The 26,635-nt window shown below is 45.1% G+C and overlaps 1 protein-coding gene across 1 annotated transcript in view; it reads right to left on the bottom strand.

The window, feature by feature from the left end:
- LOC144495895 (uncharacterized) overlaps positions 1-26,635 on the bottom strand; it is a 207,533-nt gene that overhangs the window by 150,457 nt on the left and 30,441 nt on the right. Inside the window, exon 5 of the mRNA XM_078216663.1 lies at positions 18,575-18,675. Coding sequence (XP_078072789.1) covers positions 18,575-18,675 — 101 coding nt within the window. The remainder of the gene's footprint in view (positions 1-18,574; positions 18,676-26,635) is intronic.

Raw genomic sequence — 26,635 nt, 5'->3', positions numbered from 1 at the left:
GTAAACGTAGTCCATTGTTTAAAAAGGGATCAAAGGAAATGCCAAATAGGCCAGTTAGTCTTAGATCGATGGTGGGCAAATGAGCAGAATCAATTCTGAGAGATAAGATTCACTGTCACATGGAAAGAAATGGACTTGATTTTTATGCAAAGGGTGGTGGATGCCTGGAATTCACTACCCGAGTTAGTGGTAGAGGCAGAGACCCTAACCTGGATCTGCACCTCAAGTGCTAAAAGCTGCAGGGGTATAAGCCGTGTGCATAAAGGTGGGACTAGAAAGGGCACCAGCGTGTCCTTGGGCTGGCATGGACAAGATGAACCAAATGCCCTCCTTCTTATGCTCTGACTTTTCTATCATCTGTAGGGATGGCTGCTTGGGGATAAGTGGTACCTGCTGAAACGCTAGCTAATGACATGTATGTTTTGCCCTCAGTCATTCGAAGGGGAGATACGGTGTTGCTCGCAGGTCCACATGTTCCCTCATATTTTACAGGATCAAATTTTCAGTTTAAAATTAATACTCTGTTGATAATTACCAAGTACAGAAGTTTTTTAAATGTTGGAATTAGAAATAAAATTGCCAGTCACAATATGTTAAGAATAGTTATATTTAGAATTGAAAGGGAATTGTATCTCAGGCAAAAACTAAGAGATGTACTAAAATACACAATTAAATGCAAAATACAATAGCTTTTCATAGAAATCATAGAAACCCTACAGTACAGAAAGAGGCCATTCGGCCCATCGAGTCTGCACCGACCACAATCCCATCCAGGCCCTACCCCCATATCCCTACATATTTTACCTGCTAATCCCCGCATCTCAGGACACTAAGGGGCAATTTTCAACCTGGCCAATCAACCTAACCCGCACATCTTTGGACTGTGGGAGGAAACCAGAGCACCCGGAGGAAACCCACGCAGACATGAGGAGAATGTGCAAACTCCACACAGACAGTGACCCAAGCCGGGAATCGAACCCAGGTCCCTGGAGCTGTGAAGCAGCAGCGCTAACCACTGTGCTACCGTGCCGCCCCATGGAACCCACATTAGTGTTCTGCAATTAGCATATATACGAACATACTATTATGAGCAAGAATAGGCCAATCGGCCCGTCGAGCCTTCTCTGCCATTCAATAAGATTATGGCTGATCTGATTGTAACCTCAATTCCACTTTCCTGCCTATCCCCGATAATTTTTCACCCCCTTGCTTATCAAGAATGTATCTAGCTCTGCCTCAAAAATACTCAAAGACTCTGCTTCGACCGCCTTTTGAGGAAGAAAGTTCCAAACACACAACCCCCAGAAAAACATTATCCTCATCTCTGTTCTAAATGAACGACACCTTATTTTTAAAACAGTGGCCCCAGTACAAGATTCTCCCCAGTACAAGAGGAAACATTCTCTCCACATCCACCCTGTGAAGAATGCTCAGGATCTTGAAAGATTCAATCAAGTTGCCTCTTACACTTCTAAACTCCAGCAGATACAAGCCAAGCCTGTCCAACCTTAGCAACAAGTATTCCGCTTTGGATACAGTTGAGGGGGACAACATACCAGTGGTGAGCCGCAGTGAGAGGATCTCCAGCACTGTGTCCGTCTCTGTGGCTCGGGAGGGTAAGGGGGAGAGCAGGAGGGCAATAGTTATTGGGGACTCGTTAGTTAGAGGGATAAATAGGAGGTTCTGTAGCAGCAAAAGAGACTCGAGGATGGTATGTTGCCTACCGGATGCCAGGGTCCATGATGTCTCGGACCGTGTCTTCCGGATTCTTAAGGGGGAGGGGAAACAGTCACAAGTCGTGGTACACATTGGTACCAACGACATAGGTAAGAGAAGGGACGGGGATTTAAAACAGGAATTTCGGGAGCTGGGCTGGAAGCCGAGAGCCAAGAGAAAACATGTGGTCATCTCTGGTACGTTACCGGTGCCACGTGATAGCGAGTTGAGGAACAGGGAGAGAGTGCAGTTAAACATGTGGTTGCAGGGATGGTGTAGGAGGGAGGGTTTCCGATACGTGGATAATTGGAACACATTCTGGGGAAGGTGGGACCTGTACAAACAGGACGGGGTGCACCTGAACCAGAGGGGCACCAATATCCTGGGAGGGAAATTTGCTACGGTTCTTCAGGGGGGTTTAAACTAATTGGTCAGGGGAGTGGGAAAAGGAGTTGTAGTCCAGAAGACAGTGTTGAGGGTGGTGAGGTATTGGGGAAGGTATCAAGGTCAAGGGTGGGTACTGGTAGACAGGAAGGTGGGTTGAAGTGTGTCTACTTCAATGCAAGGAGCATCCGGAACAAAGTAGATGAACTTGGGGCGTGGATTGGTACTTGGGACTATGATGTTGTGGCCATTACGGAGACGTGGGTAGAACAAGGACAGGAATGGTTGTTGGACGTTCCGGGGTATAGATGTTTTAGTAAGTGTAGGGAAGCTGATAAAAGAGGTGGAGGAGTGGCATTGTTAATCAAGGATAGTTTAACGGCTGTGGAAAGGCACTTCGAGGGGGATCTGCACACTGAGGTAATATGGGCTGAAGTTAGGAATAGGAAAGGAGCGGTTACGTTGTTAGGAGTTTACTATAGGCCCCCAAATAGTAATAGAGATGTGGAGGAAGAAATTGCTAAGCAGATTATGGATATGTGTGGGGGTCACAGGGTAGTTGTCATGGGGGACTTTAACTTTCCAAATATTGATTGGAACCTTTGTAGGTCAAATAGTTTGGATGGGGCAGTTTTTGTGCAGTGTGTGCAGGAGGGTTTCCTGACACAATATGTGGATAGGCCGACAAGAGGTGAGGCCACATTGGATTTGGTACTGGGAAATGAACCGGGCCAAGTGTTAGATTTGGTTGTGGGAGATAGTGACCACCATTCGGTGTCTTTTGTTATTGCAATGGAGAGGGATAGGGCCGTACGGCAGGGCAAGGTTTACAATTGGGGGAGAGGTAATTATGATGCGATTAGGCAAGAATTAGGGGGCATAAGATGGGAACAGAAACTGTCAGGGAAAGGCACAAATGAAAAGTGGAACTTTTTCAAGGAACAAATACTGGGTGTCCTTGATAGGTATGTCCCTGTCAGGCAGGGAGGAAATGGCCGAGTGAGGGAACCATGGTTCACGAAAGAGGTGGAATGTCTTGTGAAAAGGAAGAGGGAAGCTTATGTAGGGATGAGGAAACAAGGTTCAGATGGCTCGATTGAGGGTTACAAGTTAGCAAGGAATGAGCTGAAAAAGGGGCTTAGGAGAGCTAGGAGGGGACACGAGAAGTCCTTGGCGGGTCGGATCAAGGAAAACCCCAAGGCTTTTTACTCTTCTGTGAGGAATAAAAGAATGACCAGGGTGAGGTTAGGGCCGGTCAAGGACAGTAGTGGGAACTTGTGTATGGAGTCAGTAGAGATAGGCGCGGTGATGAATGAATACTTTTCTTCAGTGTTCACCAAGGAGAGGGGCCATGTTTTTGAGGAAGAGAAGGTGTTACAGGCTAATAGGCTGGAGGAAATAGTTGTTCGGAGGGAGGATGTACTGGCACTTTTGAATAAACTGAAGGTTGATAAGTCCTCTGGGCCTGATGAAATGTATCCTAGGATTCTTTGGGAGGCAAGGGATGAGATTGCAGAGCCTTTGGCTTTGATCTTTGGGTCCTCACTGTCCACGGGGATGGTGCCAGAGGATTGGAGAGTGGCGAATGTGGTTCCTTTGTTTAAGAAAGGGAATAGAAATGACCCTGGTAATTATAGACCAGTTAGTCTTACTTCGGTGGTTGGTAAATTGATGGAAAAGGTCCTTAGGAATGGCATTTACGACCATTTAGAAAGATGCGGATTAATCCGGGATAGTCAGCACAGATTCGTGAAGGGCAAGTCGTGCCTCACAAATTTGATTGTATTTTTTGAGGAGGTAACTAAGTGTGTAGATGAAGGTAGGGCAGTTGATGTCATATACATGGATTTTAGTAAGGCGTTTGATAAGGTCCCCCATGGTCGGCTTATGATGAAAGGAAGGAGGTGTGGGATAGAGGGAAAGTTGGCCGATTGGATAGGTAACTGGCTATCTGATCGAAGACAGAGGGTGGTGGTGGATGGAAAATTTTTGGACTGGAGGCAGGTTGCTAGCGGAGTGCCACAGGGATCAGTGCTTGGTCCTCTGCTCTTTGTGATTTTTATTAATGACTTAGAGGAGGGGGCTGAAGGGTGGATCAGTAAATTTGCTGATGACACCAAGATTGGTGGAGTAGTGGATGAGGTGGAGGGCTGTTGTAGGCTGCAAAGAGACATAGATAAGATGCAAAGCTGGGCTAAAAAATGGCAAATGGAGTTGAACCCTGATAAATGTGAGGTGATTCATTTTGGTAGGACTAATTTAAATGTGGATTACAGGGTCAAAGGTAGGGTTCTGAAGACTGTGGAGGAACAGAGAGATCTTGGGGTTCATATCCACAGATCTCTAAAAGTTGCCACTCAAGTGGATAGAGCCGTGAAGAAGGCCTATAGTGTGTTAGCTTTTATTAACAGGGGGTTGGAGTTTAAGAGCCGTGGGATTATGCTGCAACTGTACAGGACCTTGGCGAGGCCACATTTGGAATATTGTGTGCAGTTCTGGTCACCTCACTATAAGAAGGATCCACATCTCTTTCCAGCGCTTCCACAAGCGCTGGAAAGAGTGCAGAGGAGATTTACCAGGATGCTGCCTGATTTGGAGGGTAGGCCTTATGAGGAAAGGTTGAGGGAGCTAGGGCTGTTCTCTCTGGAGTGGAGGAGGCTGAGGGGAGACTTAATAAAAGTTTATAAAATGATGAAGGGGATAGATAGAGTGGACGTTCAAAGACTATTTCCTCGGGTGGATGGAGCTATTACAAGGGGGCATAACTATAGGATTCGTGGTGGGAGATATAGGAAGGATATCAGAGGTAGGTTCTTTATGCAGAGAGTGGTTGGGGTGTGGAATGGACTGCCTGCAGTGATAGTGGAGTCAGGCACTTTAGGAACATTTAAGCGGTTATTGCATAGGCACATGGAGCATACCAGGATGATAGGGAGTGGGATAGCTTGATCTTGGTTTCAGATAAAGCTCGGCACAACATCGTGGGCCGAAGGGCCTGTTCTGTGCTGTACTGTTCTATGTTCTATGTAACCTTTCCTCATATTGCAACCCACCCAAACCAGTTATTAGTCTAGTAAGCCTTCTCGGAACTGCTTCTCACACATTTACATCCTTTCTTAAAGGAGATCAATACTGTATGCAATACTCCACATGTGGTCTCACCAATGCCCTGTATAAATGAAGCAAAACCTCCCTACTTTTGTATTCAATTCCCTTCACAATAAATGATAACTTTCTAATAGCTTGCCTCAATTACCATCCTACCATTATCACCTCATACTATCCTAGCTATCTTTATATCATCCGCAAATTTAACAACCACACCTTCGGCCCCTTCAAAGTTGAGATCCCAGCACTGATTCCTGTGGCACACTACTCATTACATTTTGCCAACCAGAAAAGGACCCATTTATGCCTACCCTCTGTTTCCTGTTAGCCAGTCAATCTTGTATCCATGCCAAAATGTTCCTCTCCAAATCACAAACTGTTATTTTCACAACTTTATTAAATGCCTTGCCTCGACTCTGCCTGATCAGCCTGAATTTTTAAAGTGTCCTGCTACAGCATCTTTTATAACAGCTTCTAAAGTTTTCCCTGTGACAGAAGTCAAACTAATTGGCCTGCAGTTTACTGTTTTCTGCCTCAATACCTTTGTTGAAACAAAGAAGTTACATTCACGTACACATTTTCTCAGAATGCAGAAGGGGCCCTTTGGCCCAGCGAGTCTGCGCCAATACACAAGGAACACCTGAACTCCCACCTAATCCCATTTACCAGCACTTGGCCTTGAATGTTATGATGTGCCAAGTGCTCATCCATGATGTGAGGCAACTCACCTCTCCCACCCTCTTAGGCAGTGCATTCCAGATCGTCACCACCCTCTGGGTAAAAAGGTTTACCCTCACATCCCCAATAAATCTCCTGCCCCTCACCTTGAACCTATATCCCCTTGGTGACTGACTCTTCAATTAAGGGGAACAGCTGCTCCTTATCCACGTCTCCCATAATCTTGTACACCTCGATCAGGTAGCCCCCTCAGTTTTCTCTGCTCCAACGAAAACAACCCAAGCCTATCCAACCTCACTTCAAAACTAAAATGTTCCATCCCAGGCAGCATCCTGGTGAATCCCCTTTGCATCCCGGTGAATCCCCTTTGCATCCCCTCCTGTGCAATCATACCCTTCCTATAATGTGGCGACCAGTACCGCACGCAGTATTCTAGCTGTGGCCTCACCAAAGTTGCATACAACTCCAACATGACTTCCCTGCTTATTTAATAGATGCCTCAACTGATAAAGGCAAGTATCCCATATGCCTTTTCACCATCCTACTTACATGCCCTTCTGCCTTCAGAGATCTGTGGGTAAATATGCCAAGGTCCCTTTGTTCCACAGAACTTCGTGTCCTGCCATTCATTGAGTAGTTCCTTGTCAAATTACTCCTTTCAAATTTTCCAATCTAATGGATTCCACAAATCTAGATAATTTTGGAAAATTAAAACCAATACATCAACTCTTTCATCAGCCACTTCTTTAAAGACCCAGAATGAAGTCAATCGGGGCCTGGGGATTTGTCAGCCTGAAGATCCAACAATTTTCTCAGTACCACTTTCCTGGTGATTGTAATTTTCCTATGCTTCTCCCTCCCTTATAATTCCTGATTTGCATCTATTTCTGGGATGTTACTTGTATCCTCTACAGATGAGACCATTTTAATTCATTGGCCATTGCCTTATTTTCCATTATTAATTCATCAGACTAATTTTCTAATGGACCTCACTTGAAATACTAGTCTTGGCCCACTCTTCTTTTCTCTAAACAGAATGCAAAATTCAATTACATTACAATAGAGTGCCTTCACTGCAAGGTCATTAATTAATCCTATCTTGTTGCACAATACCAGGTCCAGTATAACCTGTTCTCTGGTTGGCTCCAGAACCAAAGAAACTAAGAAACTGTCCAGAAAACATTCAATAAGTTCCTCATCCCGGCTACTTTTGCCCACCTGATATTGCTTCAAGAGAGAATATGCAAATGAGTAAATAGCCAGGATGTAAATCCTGTGACCAGCAGACAGTGGGCAGGGTTTTCCAGCCTTTCCCACCAGTGGAATGTTCCAGTCCTGTCAAAGTCATCCTCTGCTGCAGGTTACCCAATGACAGGATGGATGAGCAGTGCAAATTGCCAGAAGATCCCACCAGCCACCAATGACAAGTCATTTTCACCGCAGGATTGGAAAATTCCTGCAATTTTTCTGAGCAACTTTCAGTTTAGCTAGCAGCATGCAGTGTGAAGGATTGCAGTTGTACTTCCCTGTTAACAATAGCTGTTGAACCTTTATGGTAAATCTGTCTGTTGAGCTATCCTGTACTAAATTTTCAAATAAACTGAACCTACATTTTGTTTACCAGTCCTGTGCAAGATTGGTAAGCTTGTATTGCGTAAAATGGAAATGCAACATGGTGAACAGCAATGGTTCCTCTTAAATAAAATGAAGAATCAAAGATCACAGGAAAAGCCACAGACAAGATTTTGCTTGAAAATACAAGGTGCTGGAAAAACTGAGTCAGTCTGGTAGCACCAGTGGAAAAAGAAACAACGTTAATGTTTCAAGTCCAATATGACTTCTTCAGAACTGAGATTAAATGACAAGATTTTGTGCTATACAATGGCTGCATCTAGACTAAAGACCCCAGGAGAGACAGTCCCCTGACAGAAATGTTTTACAGTGAGTACCTGATTTGTGGGGTAGCTGGATCGGTGGTGAGTTGAGCAGTACAAGTTACAGGGCCATCATGACATCCTCTGGTGGCATTCCCACACAGAAGACAGAAAGTGGATGAACATTTAAAAAAAATCCAGCCAAACAAGAGAGTGAAACTTTAAAAAAAAAGCTGAATTGCTGAATTTCCCCAGAGTAGAGAAAAGATAAATTCCCTAAACAATAGCATTCAGATAGAGCAGCAAACAGGAGGAAGATTACCAAGTTTCCCAGTGTGAATTGGATGACCACAGATGTCCTATCCAAATTTAGGATTTTTAAACAGAGGATGGCGCTGTGCTATTTAGATTTATCCATCACAGAACTGGATAAACAGCAATGATCCTGCCAAACTGTGACATATGCTGGAGCATGCACAAGGATCAATCAACCATTAGCAAGTACTGTGATAAGAGCAAGGACTGTGATCTCTCTGAAGTTGATCTGACCAAACAAATAATGGAGCTGGTTATAACTTCAATGTCGATTGAAGCTTTCCAAAAGGATCAACTGCAGGAAAATAAAGGTCATAATACTGACACAATGCTTAAAGATAGCAGAAAATATGAAACCATTGTAGCTGGACAAAACCTGCAAGAATTAGGTGCAACTATCTGTTTTGGCACGTTACCAGGAAGCAGGAAACAAGCAAGTCATGTGGGAAGTTTGATCTGCTGCACCCACCGTAATGCTGCCCTGTATCTCAAGCTCTTTGTAAATTATGCCGAATGAAATGAAATGGGGCTCATGTTCTGACGATATGGTGCCTTTCAGAAATGCATTTGTGTCATGTTTCTTGTGCAGGATTTGTTTTAACAGTCCTATTTAACAGCACTATTAACATGTGCCACTTTGTCTGTAACCGGCAGGCCCTACTGTTACTGCAGCAGCATAATTGATCATAATTGCTAAAATGTTTGTTTTAATCTGGATTAATGCAGTTCTCTTATTTTAGTATTTTCCCCTGGAGTTTTTCCAGAGTAGAGCTTGATCAGGTTGATTGACAGGAAAAATCAGACTGTGCAGGACTAGGCTTACACAGAGAAATAAGCTCAGTTGCTGTTTAGAGCAATACAGCATGGAAACAGGTCCTTTGGCCCAACTGGTCCATGCTGATCGTGGTGCCCTCCCAGCGAGTCCCAATTGCCCACATTTGGCTTATATCCCCCTAATCCTTTCCCTATCCATCTACTTATCCAAGTGCTTTTTAAATGTTACTATTGTACCTGCTTCAACCACTTTCTCTGGCAGCTCATTCCATATATACACCATAATTTGTGTGAAGATTCTGCTCCTCAGGTCTCTTTCAAATCTTTCTCCTCTCACCTTAAACCTATGCCCTCTCGTTTTCAATTTCCCTTCCCTGGAAAAATGACTGTGCGTTCACCCTATCAATGCCCCTCATGATTTTATACACCGCAATAAGATCACCCCTCGTTCTTCTGTGTTTCAAGGAATTAAGTCCTAGTCTGGCCAACCTCTCCCTATAACTCAGGCCCACTAGTCCTGGCAACATCCTCGTAAATCTGCTTTGCACTCTTGCCAGTTAATCAATGTCTTTCCTATAATAGGGTGACCTAAATTGTACACACTACTCCAAATGCAGCCTGTTAGACAGAAATGCCTCTTTTCCTCTCTTGATTTGGAGACTGTGATCTGCCAGGAAATAATTTTTTTCTGAACAGGAGGCTGATGTATGGGAGCCAGAATCTGTAACGGTCCAGAAGGATTAAAAGGCTGGAAACGTAGCACCCACGTGAGCATGTCTACTTTTTGTGCCAACTGATTCTGAAGAAGGGTGCACGTCGGTGGGGATATTAAGTATTTCAATTGGGGAGGCAATAAGAATCGTGGTATTATCGCTAGACTATTAATCCAGAAACTCAGCTAATATTTTGAGAACCCAGGTTCGAATCCCGCCATGGCAGGTGGTGGAATTTGAATTCAATAAAAAAAAATCTGGAATTAAGAATCGATTGATGATCATGAACCCATTATCGATTGTCAGAAAAACCCATCACGTCCTTTAGGGAAGGAAATCTGCCGTCCTTATCTGGTCTGGCCTACATGTGACTCTGGTGCCACACCAACCTGGTTGATTCTCAACTGTCCTCTGAACAAGGGCAACTAGGGATGGGCAATAAACGTTGGCCTGCAAGTGGCACCCATGTCCCAGGAATGAATAAAAAAAGTTATGCTAATTTTTTTTTCTTATATTTTAACTGTGTTGTTAAATAAAGTTTGTTTTAATAAAAGCTTCCCAGTGGGTCAATCGAATCATACCTGGAGCCAAACTTCTTATGCTTGCTCTAATGCCAAAATCAAAAAAAGGATGGAGTCTCGGCTAACTTCATAACATACCATGGAGTTTCTGATCTGGTCCCTAACAATGTATGCAGGAAATATAGTTATGAAGATGCAACCAGAGCAAAGTTACAATCAAACAAAAGTTGTGGTTGACAGCGTGGTTAATAAAACCATATAGTATCCTGAGTTTTATTGATATGGACATAGAGTACAAGAGCAAAGAATTTACGTTGAACTTGTATAAGTCACTAGCTCAGCCTCAGCTGCAGTACTGCATCCAATTCTAGGCACCATACTTTTGAGAAGATGTGGAGGCATTGGAGAAAAGTTATACATAAGGTCTCAGGTAACATGCCAGATCTGTGTAGATCTTGGCAGCAAAGCTAACATTTGCTGACTTTGGGATAGGAAAAATTTGTGTGTGGTGTTTGCACATTCTCCCCATGTCTGTATGGGTTTCCTCTGGGTGCGCTGGTTTCCTTCCTCACTCCAAAGATGTTTGGTTTTTGGGGTCAGACAGAAAGGACAAGTCCCCTTTTCTTCTTGCTCTGCCACTTTTCGTTCGACTCACATCCAACCCTTATTGCCCCTTGTGATGCCTTGCCTTTATATTGTGGCTTGTTGTCTTCTTGTTCCCTGGAGCTTTTCCATTTTTATTCATGTTAGTCTTTTTTTGTGCGGAGTGGTGGACAAAGGTGCATGGCAGCTATCTGGAATGCTCTGCTTGGGGAGGTAAATGAAGCCTAAAGTCGGAGTTGCTTTTCAGGTTATATTTGGGTGGGTCTTTGAGATCTCTCAATATTCCCTGTGTAGAAAAATGGAGTGAACACTTCTTGAGTGGTAGTTGTTGTTGGAGTAGCAGATTCGGTGTCCAAATGGCCTTGCCTCCAATGTATGTCTCTATGGTTCTATGAATCTAGGTAGTTAGATGGGGTGGTGTGGTTGGCCCTGTGGGTTTCCACCCAGCTCCTGTTCCTGCTTCTCTTTGTGATTTCTTCAGGGGGTGAATGTTACTGAAGTGTCCTGACATTTGATCCGGTGGACTCTGAATTGGTTTAGTTGTGGAGGTAGAGGGTGATGGACGGAGGCTACATTGGGAGGGGGGGGGGGGGGGGGGGGTTGTTGAGATGTACATGTGGGAGAGATAGTGGCCTGGGGAGGAGAAGAGGGGGCAAAGCATATTGGTGGGTGCCCCTGGGGAAAGGGGTGCGTGAAGTCTGCAGTGTTTTAGGGGTTGGGGGGTCTTTGTTGAGATGGTGTGTGTTAGGGGGAGGGGGAACGTTAGGTTGGGGACTTTTGTTGTGCTCTCGGGGGTTGGGGTGGATGTCAAGGTGGTGTGTGCTGGAGAATGGTTCTGTGGATAAGGGTTTTCTTTCTTTTGTTTTTTTGAGCTGGGGAGGTTGTGTGTGCATGTTGCTGAGTAAGTCTCTGGAATCAGGGGGCTTCAACTGGGCAAAAGCTTGGTGCGGGGGGGGATGAAAGAGTATCTGGGGGTTCCTCGACAGGGGTGGTAATTGGTGGTTTCTTTTTTATAGGGTGGGAGGCTTTCCTGTGGGTCTGGGGAGTTGTTTTGGGTCTGGTATTCTTAGGGGTTGTTTGAGGAGTTACTGGTGTTTCACTCCAGTGGGGTTTACAATAGGGGAGCTGGCGAGCGACTCCGCTGGAGTGAAGGGGGGCCATTAAGACTTCCCAGGAAATCGGGGGGAGGGGGTGGTGGGGGTGGCCCCTGGGTGTGCCAGTCTGGCTCCCTGAAACTGCCCAAAGGACAAAGTAGCAATGTTCAAGGGGGCACCTTGGCACACCCACCCAGGCATCGGGTAGTGCCCCGCTGCCACACACTCAGCAGTGACAGAATGGGGCGGGGGGCGGCAGCGATCAGGGCTGGCCAGCAATTGGGCTTGGGGGTATCGGGGGGCAGTGATGGGAATTCACGGGGCTGGCCAGCAATCGGGAGGCTGGCAGTGCAGGCCACTTCACATGCGCCGATCTTGGCGCTGACAGATCGGAGTATGCCCAGGGGCCCACTCAGTGGTATGCTGCCAGCCTCTTCAGCAGGAATAGGCCCCGCTCACTGATTTTTAACAAGATTCAAGCTAGGGCAGTGCACAGTGAGGGAGATTCATTTTGAAAATCCCGCTGAAAAAACCAACAGGATTTGCTCCAATTTTTACACGAATTTAACACTTCAAACTTTTTTGGGAGAGTCCCACCCCAGGTGTGGAGCCAGTTGTTTTAATGAATAACAGGATTTCCTTTTTTGCCATGCTTTGGATTCTTGCCCTTCATCCCTTATCCTTTTATTTTTGGCTTTGGATCATTAAGGGCAGATGAGGTCTGTCCCCATCTAGTGTCGAGTATAGGTGGTTGTGTTCCGCTTTCCTTCTGCTCCCTCTCTTTTCTTTTTGGCCCTTCTCCATTTCCTTTTGTCCTTTGTGGTGCCTTGCCTTCAATTTAGTGACTGTCATAATTTCTATTGGATTTATTTTCTTCCCTCAGCTCCCTTTCTTTCGTCGTGTCTTGTTTGAAGTAGGTGGGGCAGATTGTCTTTGTGTTGTGGTCTTAAATTGTGCATCTGAGACGCAGCAAGGGGAGAATGTGGTTTGGGATTTGGTTGATTGGCCAGCTAAATTGACCCTTCGTGTCAGGGGAATTGGCAAATTAAATACATGGGATGACAGGGATAGGGCCTGGGTGGGATTGGGGTCAGTGTAGGCTCGATGGACCGAATGACCTCCTTCTGCACTCTAAAGATTCTATGAGAGCAAAGGGAAACAGTTCCAGATTTGAACTACCTTTCAGCCTAATTTATTGGAGTTCTTTAAGGAAGTAATGGGTAATGTAGTAAAAGGGACAGAAAACAGAAAATGCTGGAAAATCTCAGCAGGCTTGACAGCATTTGTGGAGAGAGAAAGGAGCCAACGTTTGAAACATTGGCTCGATTCTCTTTCCACAGATGCTGTCAGACCTGCTGAGATTTTCCAACATATTTTGCTTTTGCTTCAGATTCTAGCATCAGCAGTATTTTGCCTTCATCTCAGATAAAGTGGAGCTGTGGATGTGGTGTACTTAGATTTTCAGAAGGCAATTGATAGACACATTAAAGGTCACGACACAAAATAAAAGTTCACGGTGCAGGGGGCAACATATTAGTATGTACAGAGCATGGCTAACAGGAAACACAGAGATAAATGGGTCATTTTTAGGTTGGCAAGATGTGATCAGGGGTGTGCCACAGGGGTTAGTGCTGAAGCCGCAATTGTTTACAATCTTTATGAATGACTTGGATAATGGGATCTAATGTATGGTTGCTAAATTTGCTGATGACTCAAAGATAGGTAGAACATAGAACATTATCGCGCAGTACAGGCCCTTCGGCCCTCAATGTTGCGCCGATCTGTGAAACCAATCTAAAGCCCATCTAACCGAGACTATTCCAATATCATCCATATGTTTATCCAATGACTCTTTAAATGCCCTTAATGTTGACGACTCCACTACTGTTGCAGGCAGGGCATTCCACACCCTTACTACTCTCTGAGTGAAGAACCTACCTCTGACATCTGTCCTATATCTATCACCCCTCAATTTAAAGCTATGTCTCCTCGTGCTAGCCATCACCATCCGAGGAAAAAGGCTCTCACTGTCCACCCTATCTAATCCTCTGATCATCTTGTATGCCTCTATTAAGTCACCTCTTAACCTTCTTCTCTCTAACAAAAACAGCCTCAAATCACTCAGCCTTTCCTCATAAGACCTTCCCATCATACCAGGCAACATCCTGGTAAATCTCCTCTGCACCCTTTCCAATGATTCCATATTCTTCCTATAATGCGGCGACCAGAACTGTACGCAATACTCCAAGTGCAGCCGCACCAGAGTTTTGTACAGCTGCAACATGACATCATGGCTCCAAAACTCAATCCCTCTACCAATAAAAGTTAACACACTGTCAGCTTTTATTGGTAACTTCTTAACAACCCGATCAACCTGGGTGCCAACTTTCAGGGATCTATGCACATGGACACCGAGATCTCTCTGCTCATCCACACTACCAAGTATCTTACCATTAGCCCAGTACTCTGCATTCTTGTTACTCCTTCCAAAATGAATCACCTCACACTTTTCCGCATTAAACTCCATTTGCCACCTCTCAGCCCAGCTCTGCAGCTTATCTATGTCCCTCTGTAACCTGCAACATCCTTCCGCACAGTCCACAACTCCACCGACTTTAGTGTCATCCGCAAACTTACTAACCCAGCCTTCTACGCCCTCATCCAGGTCATTTATAAAAATGACAAACACCATTGGCCCCAAAACAGATCCTTGCGGTACACCACTAGTAACTGAACTCCAGGAAGAACATTTCCCATCAACCACCACCCTCTGCCTTCTTACAGCTAGCCAATTGCAGATCCAAACCGCAAAATCACCCTCAATCCCATGCCTCTGTATTTTCTGCAATAGCCTACCGTGGGGAACCTTATCAAACGCTTTACTGAAATCCATATACACCACATCAACTGCTTTACCCTCATCCACCTCTTTGGTCACCTTCTCAAAGAATTCAATAAGATTTATGAGGCACGAACTACCTTTCACAAAACCGTGTTGACTATCCCTAATCAAATTATTCCTTTCTAGATGATTATAAATCCTATCTCTTATAATCCTTTCCAAAACTTTGCCCACAGCAGAAGGCAGGCTCACTGGTCTATAATTACCAGGGTTGTCTCTACTCCCCTTCTTGAATAAGGGGACAACATTTGCTATCCTCCAGTCTTCTGGCACTATTCCTGTAGACAATGACGACAAAGATCAAAGCCAAAGGCTCTGCAATCTCCTCCCTAGCTTCCCAGAGAATCCTAGGATAAATCCCATCCGGCCCAGGGGACTTATCTATTTTCACACTTTCCAGAATTGCTAACACCTCCTTCTTATTAACCTCAATCCCGTCTAGTCCTATAGCCTGTATCTCAGTATTCTCTTCGACAACATTGTCTTTTTCCTGTGTGAATAATGACGAAAAATATTCATTTAGCGCCTCTCCTATCTCTTCGGACTCCATGCACAACTTCCCACTACTGTCCTTGACTGGCCCAAATCTTACCCTAGTCATTCTTTTATTCCTGACATACCTATAGAAAGCTTTAGGGTTTTCCTTGACCCTACCTGCCAAAGACTTCTCATGTCCCCTCCTGGCTCTTCTTAGCTCTCTCTTCAGGTCCTTCATGGCTAACTTGTAACTCTCAAGCGACCTAACTGAGCCTTCATGTCTCAACTTTACGCAAGTCTCCTTCTTCCTCTTCACAAGAGATTCAATTTCTTTAGTAAACCATGGTTCCCTCGCACGACCACTTCCTCCCTGCCTGACAGGTACATGCTTATCAAGTACACGCAGTAGCTGTTCCTTGAACAAGTTCCACATTTCAATTGTGCCCATCCCCTGAAGATTTCTTCCCCATCCTATGCATCCTAAATCTCGCCTAATCGCATCATAATTGCCTTTCCCCCAGCTATAACACTTGCCTTGCGGTATATACCTATCCCTTTCCATCGCTGAAGTAAACGTAACCGAATTGTGGTCACCATCACCAAAGTGCTCACCTACCTCCAAATCTAACACCAGGCCTGGTTCATTACCCCCTGGTTCATTACCCAGTACCAAATCCAATGTGGCCTCGCCTCTTGTTGGCCTATCTACATACTGTGTCAGGAAACCCTCCTGCACACATTGGACAAAAACTGACCCCTCTAAAGTACTCGGACTATAGCGTTTCCAGTCAATATTTGTAAAGTTAAAGTCCCCCATAACAACTACCTTGTTACTTTTGCTCCTATCCAGAATCATCTTTGCAATCCTTTCCTCTATATCTCTGGAACTTTTCGGAGATCTATAGAAAACTCCCAACAAGGTGACCTCTCCTTTCCTGTTTCTAACCTCAGCCCATACTACCTCAGTAGATGAGTCCTCATCAAACGTCCTTTCTGCCACCGTAATACTGTCCTTGACTAACAATGTCACACCTCCACCTCTTTTACCACCTTCCCTGATTTTACTGAAACATCTAAACCCCGGAACCTGCAACAACCATTCCTGTCCCTGCTCTATCCATGTCTCCGTAATGGCCGCAACATCGAAGTCCCAGGTACCAACCCATGCTGCAAGTTCACCCACCTTATTCCGGATGCTTCTGGCGTTGAAGTATACACACTTCAAACCACCTTCCTGCCTGCCGGTACATTCCTGCGACCTTGAAACCTTCTTCATGACCTCACCACTCACATCCTCCTGCACACTGGAGCAACAATTCAAGTTCCCATTCCCCTGCCGAATTAGTTTAAACCCTCCCGAAGAGCATTCGCAAATTTCCCCCCCCAGAATATTGGTACCCCTCTGGTCCAGGTGAAGACCATCCCGTTTGTAGAGGTCCCACCTACCCCAGAATGAGCCCCAATTATCCAGGTATCTGAATCCTTCCCTCCTGCACCATTCCTGTAGCCACGTGTTCAACTGTTCTCTCTCCCTATTCCTCTCCTTGCTAGCACGTGGCACGGGTAACAAACCAGAGATAACAACTCTATTTGTTCTAGCTCTAAGCTTCCACCCTAACTCCCTGAATTTCTGCCTTACATCCCCATCTCTTTTCCTACCTATGTCATTGGTGCCTATGTGGACCACAACTTGGGGCTGGTCCCCTTCCCCTTTAAGGATCTCAAAAACACGATCCGAGACATCACAGACTCTGGCACCTGGGAGGCAACACACCAGCCGCGAGTCTCTCTCTCTCGTTCCCACAGAATCTCCTATCTGTCCCCGTAACTATGGAGTCCCCAATGACTAATGCTCTACTCCTCCCCTTTCCCTTCTGAGCAACAGGGACAGACTCTGTGCCAGAGACCTGTACCCCATGGCTTACCCCTGGTAAGTCGTCCTCCCCAACAGTATCCAAAACGGTATACTTGTTATACAGAGGAACGGCCACAGGGGATTGCTGCACTGACTGCTTCTTATCCCTTCTAACAGTCACCCAAGTATCCTCATTCCTAGGAATATGAACCTCCCTGTAGCTTTTATCTATAACTGTCTCTGCCTCCCAAATGATCCTGAGTTCATCCAGTTCCAGCTCCAGATCCCTAACACGGTCTTCAAGGAGCTGGAATTGGGTGCACTTCCTACAGGTGAGTAGGAGAGTAAGTTGCGAAGAGGGCATTAAGAGTCTGCAAAGGGATAAAGATAGGTTAAGCAAGTGGGCAAAAATTTGGCAATGTAGTATAATGAAGGAAAATGTGAAGTTGTCCACTTCAGCAGAAAAAAAATTAAGGAAGAATGTTATTTAAATGGGGAGAGACTGCAGAACTCTAGAGAGAAATCGGAGGGTCCTGATATATTAACACAAAATGTTACTATGCAGGTATAGCAAGTGATTAGAAAGGCAAATATTACAAGGGGAAGGAAATATGATAATAGGGATGTTTTGCCACAGCTGGAAAGATAATGGTGAGACCACATCCAGAATACTATGTATAGTTTTGGTCTCCTTATTTAAAAAAACATAACTGCATTAGAAGCATTTCAGAGAAGGTTCACTTGATTGATTCCTGGAATGAGGGGTTTATCCAAATGAGAAAAAGTTGAACTGTTTGCACCTGTACACACTGAAGTTTAGAATAATGACAGGCGATCTTATTGAAGCATATGAGATCCTGAGGGAACTTGAAAGGGTCGATGCGGAAAGGAAGAGACCAGAACTAGTGGATGCATTTTAACAATAAGGGCTCCCCCATTTAAGATGGAGATGAGGAAATGTTTTTTCCCCTCAGGGTCCCCAGTCTTTAGAACTCTACCCAGAGAGCAGCAGAGTCACTGAATACTTTTAAGGCTGTACAGATATATTCTTGATTGACAGAGGAGTCAAAGGGTACATCAAAGGCTACATAACTGCACTACTCTCATCTACACACCTGGTTCCTCAAAAATTCTATCAAATTTGTTAGGCATGACCTCCCTCTGACAAAGTTATGCTGACTATAAAACCTTGCTTCTCCAAGTGGAGACAGATTTTCTCCTTCAATTTTTCTCCAGCAGCAGCCTGGGATGCAATTCAACCAGATCTTTTTAATTTATCCCTAATATAGAATAATTTATCATTTATTTATGCCTGTTATAATGTAACTAAAACAGGAAGACCAGGATGGGCCAACTGAAACAAATATAAACTATGATCATACTGGACTTACTTGCATTCTATATTACCAATAAATAAAGTAAATTAAAGACAGGCTATAGTCTCAAAATATAAAATATCAACTATGTAAAACAAAATTGCCATGGTAGTGCCATTTCTACTTCATTTAAATTTAACTATATCAGATTATTATTTATTCCACAGATTATTCTACTGATTACCTTCCTGTTGTTGACTCCCTCCATAATTTATTCAGTTCAGTTGTTTCATTCTGGAACATTCTCTTACTGAAGCCCAGCCCAGCTCTGTCATAAATGCATGCCTGCAGAGTAAGACAAGAGTTTATGACATAGCCCAACAGGGGGAATAAAATAATTAAATGCAAGATAAATTACATTGAGTATTTATTGTCAGGATGATGTTATGGACAGCAGAGAGGACGATTCCTTCATGTTCCACCTCTCAACTGACTGCACATAGTGGTGTTCTGAAGAGAAAGCATTTTAACCCCTTGAGTGTAGATTTTCAAGAACAGAAATAAACACTTTCTCATAATGAAAATGTGAATATTTATAACTTGATATTTGCATTCAATTGCAACAGCACCCACTCACATGCACAGAGATACACACACAAAATGATTACAAAAGAGGTATCATGCATTTAGGATTTTACAGTCCAGTCCAAATATTCGCTCTTATACTAAAGTCTCTTTTCATATTGAAGATGCTCTCCATCATGTTGTGCGGCACTACCGCCATGTTAAATGGGATAGATTTCAAGCAGATCTCGAAACTCAAGACTAGGCAACCATGAGGCACTGTGGGTCATCAGCAGCAGCAGAATTGCACTCAACCACAATCTGTAACCTCATGACCCAGCATTTCCTCCACTCTACTATTACCGCCAAGCCAGGAGGTCAATCCTGGTTCAATGAAGAGTGCAGGAGGGATGCCAGGCGCAGCACAAGGTGTACCTAAAAATGAGGTGCCAAACTGGCGAAGCTACAACGCAGGACTACTTGAGTGCTAAACAGCATAAGTAGTAACTGATAGAAAGAGCTAGGGAATTCCACAACCAAAGGATCAGAACTAAGCTCTGCAGTCCTGCCACATCCAGCAATGAATGGTGGTGGACAATTAAACAAGCCACTGGAGGAGGCTCTACAAATATCCCCAATCTCAAAGATGGGGGAGCCCAGAACAAACATTTGATACAATCTTCAGCCAGAACTGCCAAGTGGATGATCCATCTTGATCTGCTCTGGAGGTGCATCAGAGATGCCAGTCTTCTGCCAACATGATTCACTCCACATGATATCAACAAACAGCTGAAGGCATTGGATACTGCAGAGGCTACGGGTCCTGACAATATTCTGACAATAGCACTCAACACTTGCATTCCAGAACTCGCCATGCCCCTGGCCAAGCTGCTCCAGTACAACTACAACACTGGTATCTACCCAGCAATGTATGTCCTGTGCACAAAAGCAGGACAAATCCAACCTGATCAGTTGTAACCCCACCAATCAAGCGATGGAAGGTGTCATCAGTAGTGCTATCAAGTGGCATGTACTTAGCTATAGTCATTATCCAAACTTGGAAATATATCACTATTCCTTCTTTGTTGCTTGATCAAAATCCCAGAGCTTCCTCCCGAACAATACTGTGGCTGTACCTGTGTCACACCTACTGTACAGTTCAAGATGGCAGCTCACCATCACCTTCTCAAGGATAATTAGAGATGGGCAATAAATGCTGGCGGAGCCACATCCCTTGAATGATTTTTTAAAAAAAATCAAAACTTGAAACATTGCCAATCTGAATTCCCCTTTGGTGCACGAAAGAAGTGAAGGTTCAAAATTTCTGATGATGGATTCACAGTGGCTTACCACTTGAAGCAGCAGCTTCACTCTAGTTTTTCCAAGTTGGTAAGTGAAAGGTTAACCCCAATTCTCTGCCTGCTGGTGGATATTTGCAAGGTATATTACTTTGCCGGGTTGGATTTGTTCCCTCCTCGTCTCCAAGACTGACTGAGGGTGGTCTCACAAATGTGCATCAATAAATGCTTTTTAATCACTCCTGGTTTCTGTCAGGTAACCACAGTATCAGTTTCCCATTTTCCATGTCTCTGACAACTTGAGCACTGACAGGCAAGAGTGTTCGATATCACCACTTGCATCTCCTCGTGATAGTTTCTCCTCACAGCTATTATGTGGAACATAGAACTGTACAGCACAGAACAGGCCCTTCGGCCCACGATGTTGTGCCGAGCTTTATCTGAAACCAAGATCAAGCTATCCCACTCCCTATCATCCTGGTGTGCTCCATGTGCCTATCCAATAACCGCTTAAATGTTCCTAAAGTGTCTGACTCCACTATCACTGCAGGCAGTCCATTCCACACCCCAACCACTCTCTGCGTAAAGAACCTACCTCTGATATCCTTCCTATATCTCCCACCATGAACCCTATAGTTATGCCCCCTTGTAATAGCTCCATCCACCCGAGGAAATAGTCTTTGAACGTTCACCCTATCTATCCCCTTCATTTTATAAACTTTTATTAAGTCTCCCCTCGGCGGCCTCCGCTCCAGAGAGAACAGCCCTAGCTCCCTCAACCTTTCCTCATAAGACCTACCCTCCAAACCAGGCAGCATCCTGGGAAATCTCCTCTGCACTCTTTCCAGTGCTTCCACATCCTTCTTATAGTGAGGTGACCAGAACTGGACACAATATTCCAAATGTGGTCTCACCAAGGTCCTGTACAGTTGCAGCATAACCCCACGGCTCTTAAACTCCAACCCCCTGTTAATCAAAGCTAACACACTATAGGCCTTCTTCACAGCTCTATCCACTTGAGTGGCAGCCTTTAGAGATCTGTGGATATGGAACCCAAGATCTCTCTGTTCCTCCACAGTCTTCAGAATCCTACCTTTGACCCTGTAATCCACATTTAAATTAGTCCTACCAAAATGAATCACCTCACATTTATCAGGGTTAAACTCCATTTGCCATTTTTCAGCCCAGCTTTGCATCCTATCTATGTCTCTTTGCAGCCTACAACAGCCTTCCACCTCATCCACTACTCCACCAATCTTGGTGTCATCAGCAAATTTACTGATCCACCCTTCAGCCCCCTCCTCTAAGTCATTAATAAAAACCACAAAGAGCAGAGGACCAAGCACTGATCCCTGCGGCACTCCGCTAGCAACCTGCCTCCAATCTGAAAATTTTCCATCGACCACCACCCTCTGTCTTCGGTCAGACAGCCAGTTACCTATCCAATCGGCCAACTTTCCCTCTATCCCACACCTCCTCACTTTCATCATAAGCCGACCATGGGGGACCTTATCAAACGCCTTACTAAAATCCATGTATATGACATCAACTGCCCTACCTTCATCAACACACTTAGTTACCTCCTCAAAAAATTCTATCAAATTTGTGAGGCACGACTTGCCCTTCACGAATCCGTGCTGACTATCCCGGATTAATCCGCATCTTTCTAAATGGTCGTAAATCCCATCTCTAAGGACCTTTTCCATCAATTTACCAACCACCGAAGTAAGACTAACCGGTCTATAATTACCGGGGTCATTTCTATTCCCTTTCTTAAACAGAGGAACAACATTCGCCATTCTCCAGTCCTCTGGCACCATCCCTGTGGACAGCGAGGACCCAAAGATCAAAGCCAAAGGCTCTGCAATCTCATCCCTTGCCTCCCAAAGAATCCTAGGATACATTTCATCAGGCCCAGAGGACTTATCAACCTTCAGTTTATTCAAAACTGCCAGGACATCCTCCCTCCGAACATCTATTTCCTCCAGCCTATTAGCCTGTAACACCTTCTCTTCCTCAAAAACATGGCCCCTCTCCTTGGTGAACACTGAAGAAAAGTATTCATTCATCACCTCGCCTATCTTTACTGACTCCATACACAAGTTCCCACTACTGTCCTTGACCGGCCCTAACCTCACCTTGGTCATTCTTTTATTCCTCACAGAAGAGTAAAAAGCCTTGGGGTTTTCCTTGATCCGACCCGCCAAGGACTTCTCGTGTCCCCTCCTAGCTCTCCTAAGCCCCTTTTTCAGCTCATTCCTTGCTAACTTGTAACCCTCAATCGAGCCATCTGAACCTTGTTTCCTCATCCCTACATAAGCTTCCCTCTTCCTTTTCACAAGACATTCCACCTCTTTCGTGAACCATGGTTCCCTCACTCGGCCATTTCCTCCCTGCCTGACAGGGACATACCTATCAAGGACATCCAGTATTTGTTCCTTGAAAAAGTTCCACTTTTCATTAGTTCCTTTCTCTGACAGTTTCTGTTCCCAACTTATGCCCCCTAATTCTTGCCTAATCGCATCATAATTACCTCTCCCCCAATTGTAAACCTTGCCCTGCCGTACGGCCCTATCCCTCTCCATTGCAATAACAAAAGACACCGAATTGTGGTCACTATCTCCAAAGCGCTCTCCCACAACCAAATCTAACACTTGGCCCGGTTCATTTCCCAGTACCAAATCCTCGTCAGCCTATCCACATATTGTGTCAGGAAACCCTCCTGCACACACTGCACAAAAACTGCCCCATCCAAACTATTTGACCTACAAAGGTTCCAATCAATATTTGGAACGTTAAAGTCCCCCATGACAACTACCCTGTGACCCCCACACATATCCATAATCTGCTTAGCAATTTCTTCCTCCACATCTCTATTACTATTTGGGGGCCTATAGTAAACTCCTAACAACGTGACCGCTCCTTTCCTATTTCTAACCTCAGCCCATATTACCTCAGTGTGCAGATCCCCCTCGAAGTGCCTTTCCGCAGCCGTTAAACTATCCTTGATTAACAATGCCACTCCTCCACCTCTTTTACCAGCTTCTCTACACTTTGTGAAACATCTATACCCCGGAACGTCCAACAACCATTCCTGTCCTTGTTCTACCCACGTCTCCGTAATGGCCACAACATCGTAGTCCCAAGTACCAATCCACGCCCCAAGTTCATCTACCTTGTTCCGGATGCTCCTTGCATTGAAGTAGACACACTTCAACCCACCTTCCTGTCTACCGGTACCCACCCTTGACCCTGATACCTTCCCCAATACCTCACCACCCTCACTGACTTCTGGACTACAACTCCTTTTCCCACTCCCCTGACAAATTAGTTTAAACCCCCCTTTGTGAACCAGTTTCTGCAGGTATTCAACAAATGCAGACATTAAATCCACAATAAAGATCTGTTGCATTTTAATGCCTTCTCAATGGAACGTTCCAAAAACATCATGCATTTTAATATCCTGTCCAAATAAGAAAGTTATATATTATTTTTAAATAATGGTTCAGTTGTTGAACTTCTTCGATACTCTTCAAAGTTTTTTTTAAGTGATGTAATTTGTAACAAAGGCAACTGAGTATTTGAGATCTTAATGATTGTATTAGTAACAGTTAATCTTCTTGATCGCAGATTTAAGGGTTGAACAAGAAACACAAATGCCAGAGAAGGTGGGTGAATTAGCACCAAATTAAGTACAGAAGGTGAATTAAAGAGCAGAAAAGAAAACTTAGGTTTAGTGAGAGTAAAATATGACAACAAAAGTAAGAACCCGTTCCCCCTTCCGAATGCTTCTTACCTCTGGCACGTCATCCTGCCGGAGCAAATCACTACTGCTATATAAAAGTGTGGCTAAGGTGCAGCAGTAGTGAAGGAGAGCTAGGAAGTGAGTACCACTGAGCACTAAGCCCCAAATAAAGAGGGGAGTCTCAGCTGCTGCCATGGTGCAGGGTGGGGGGGCTTGCATCGGTATGGGGGTCCTCAGGTCAGGGATCACTGCTGGCTTGGGGCTCGTGTTGCACACATTTCCCCTGCCCACTGAATGAACCCCAAGGGATTGCAGAGGAGGGAGAGTCCCAACCCCATTGATGTCGCTGTGGTTATTCTGCCTCGTGTCCGCTGGACACGCTCTGTGGCTGCCTGCTGACATCCCATCCCAGGCCCCACTAACAGAAGCCCCAAGCAGCAGCCATATCAGCTGCTGCTCCATCACACAGCTCCTCACATTGCACAGACTCTCCAGTGCTGCCCTCGATGGGAACCCATCGTGTGATAATCACAAGGGTGCTTCACTGTCTGCTTGAACTGCAAGCCACTCTTGAAGCCAGTGCAATAGATGTCCAGGTTGGTGTACCCAAGCCTATGCTTCATGAGATACAAAACAGGAACCCATCACAGCCACCCGTATGCTCTCCTTACCTGCCATCTCAATGATCTAGAAATGGTCAGCAGCCCATTAAGGCGGAGTATGGCACCCGGGACACTGTCGGGTTGCCAGCGTCAGAACAACGTGGGTTGCTGCAAGTGAGGGGTCCGGGATGGATAACATGGCTAACTGTCTCTCCCTTCCCTCCCAACCCCCACTCCAAAGGAATAATTGATTCCACATTGAAGCCAGTAGAGCTGGCAGTTACACTTGTGGCTGCTGTGCAGAAAAGGGAGACATCCAGCTACGGCGAGGCCTGCCCAGGCTAGAGAGGCTGCAGCAGGAGGGCAAGGGGCCACTGGTCGGGGCCAGGTCATGCCCGCACATTGGCCCAATGGGAGGGCCACAGGACGTCAGACGAAAATCCTGCCTCTACAGGACATGCTTGTAGTTCGATGAGCTGCAGGAAGCTAGATGCTGCTGCAGACAGTGTCTCAGGAAAGAGACATTGCGGCATCTCATGGAGAGGAGGACACCCGCTCCCAGTGGCAGTGAAGGTCATGGCAACCATCAAACTCTACGCCACCAGCTGCTTCCAGAGCTCCAGCAAAGATCTTTGCAGCAACACTTACACCTCTGTGCACAAGTGTGTCCATCAGGTGATAGATGCTGTGTGCACTGGGCAGCCAACGACATTAAGTCTGACGTGGGCCAGGCCCAACAGAAAGACTGTGCTGCAAGCTTCGCTGCCATTGCTGGGAAACCCCATGTGCAGGGGAATGTCAACAACACACGCATCACCCTGCAGGCCCCATACGATCAAGGAGTGCCTTTCATTAACAGAAAAGGATTCCACTCGTTGAACATTCAGACTGTGAGACCACCAAATGAACAACATGCAGGTGTGTGCACAGCAACAGGGGAACATGCATGATAGCTACATCCTTAGGAGCTCGGATATCCCCGGACTCTTTGAGGACCAGCCCAGGCTGCCAGGATGGCTTGTGGGGGACAAGGGCTATCCGCTGAGTTTATGGCCACTGAGGCGGAGACCCGTTATGAGGTTGATTCTGCCACCCGGTCCACCGGACTCTTAAAGATACAGTTCCACAGCCTGGACCACTCTGGCAGAGCCCTCCAGTACAGCCTCCTGAGTGTCTCCTGCATCATAGTGGTCGGCTGTGCACTCCATAACATGGTGCACAACGAGGAGACATCCTGGTGGAGGAGGAGGGGGATCATGAGAACGCCGCTGAAGCGGTGGAGGAGGGTGGCCCTTAAAAATTGCTTTGATCAAGCTTTTGGCCAAAACTTTTAATTCTCCATTCTCATTTTTGACAAACAGTAAGACTGTAATGTTACGCATAAAAATATGCAAGTGGCAGCTTTTATCAAAACAATGAGGCATAGTGATGTTGCAGGCAGATTTTTGCCACAACTCCTCCAGGTATAAAATTTAGCCTGCATAAAAATTCCTTCAAAGTAGCAGAGCACCTCCAACCCTAGCTAAGGTTGAGAATCAAGCAGAGAATTGGAAGTCAGTCAACATTTCACCAATCTATGGTTATCATCTTGCACTACTGCACCAACCACCTCACAATTTTCTAAATTTGATATGAATCATGAAAACTGAAACACAAATACATTTACCATAATCTGAACTCTCAAAATTGTCAGGTTTTTGAAAGCTAAAGAATATTAACACCATAAAGCTATGTTGTAATTACGACCAGTAAAAGCTTGCAAACTAGCAAAATTATAAATTGCACTCGCATTTTGCTGTTAACCATATTAAATTCAGCAGTATTCAAATTTAAAATACGCAAATTTAAACTGACATATTATTACAATTTGCAATCTGAGTCTAGGGTTTTAAATTTATAGGCGATACTGTGGAAATAGAGGAGACTGCCAAAATTTTTTCAAATAGAAACCATTAGGTATACATCTGGACTGAGTAGCGGGAATTGGAGTTTAACATGGGCAAGTGCAAGATAATGCACATATGTAGGAAGGAGGAAGCAGGGCTGATCCAGGATATTATAGGCCGGTGAGCCTGACATCAGTGATGGGGAAGCTT

The sequence above is a fragment of the Mustelus asterias genome, chromosome 7 (genome assembly GCF_964213995.1).
Source record: "Mustelus asterias chromosome 7, sMusAst1.hap1.1, whole genome shotgun sequence".
NCBI lineage: Eukaryota > Metazoa > Chordata > Chondrichthyes > Carcharhiniformes > Triakidae > Mustelus > Mustelus asterias.
This window is presented reverse-complemented; position numbering and strand designations above follow the sequence as displayed.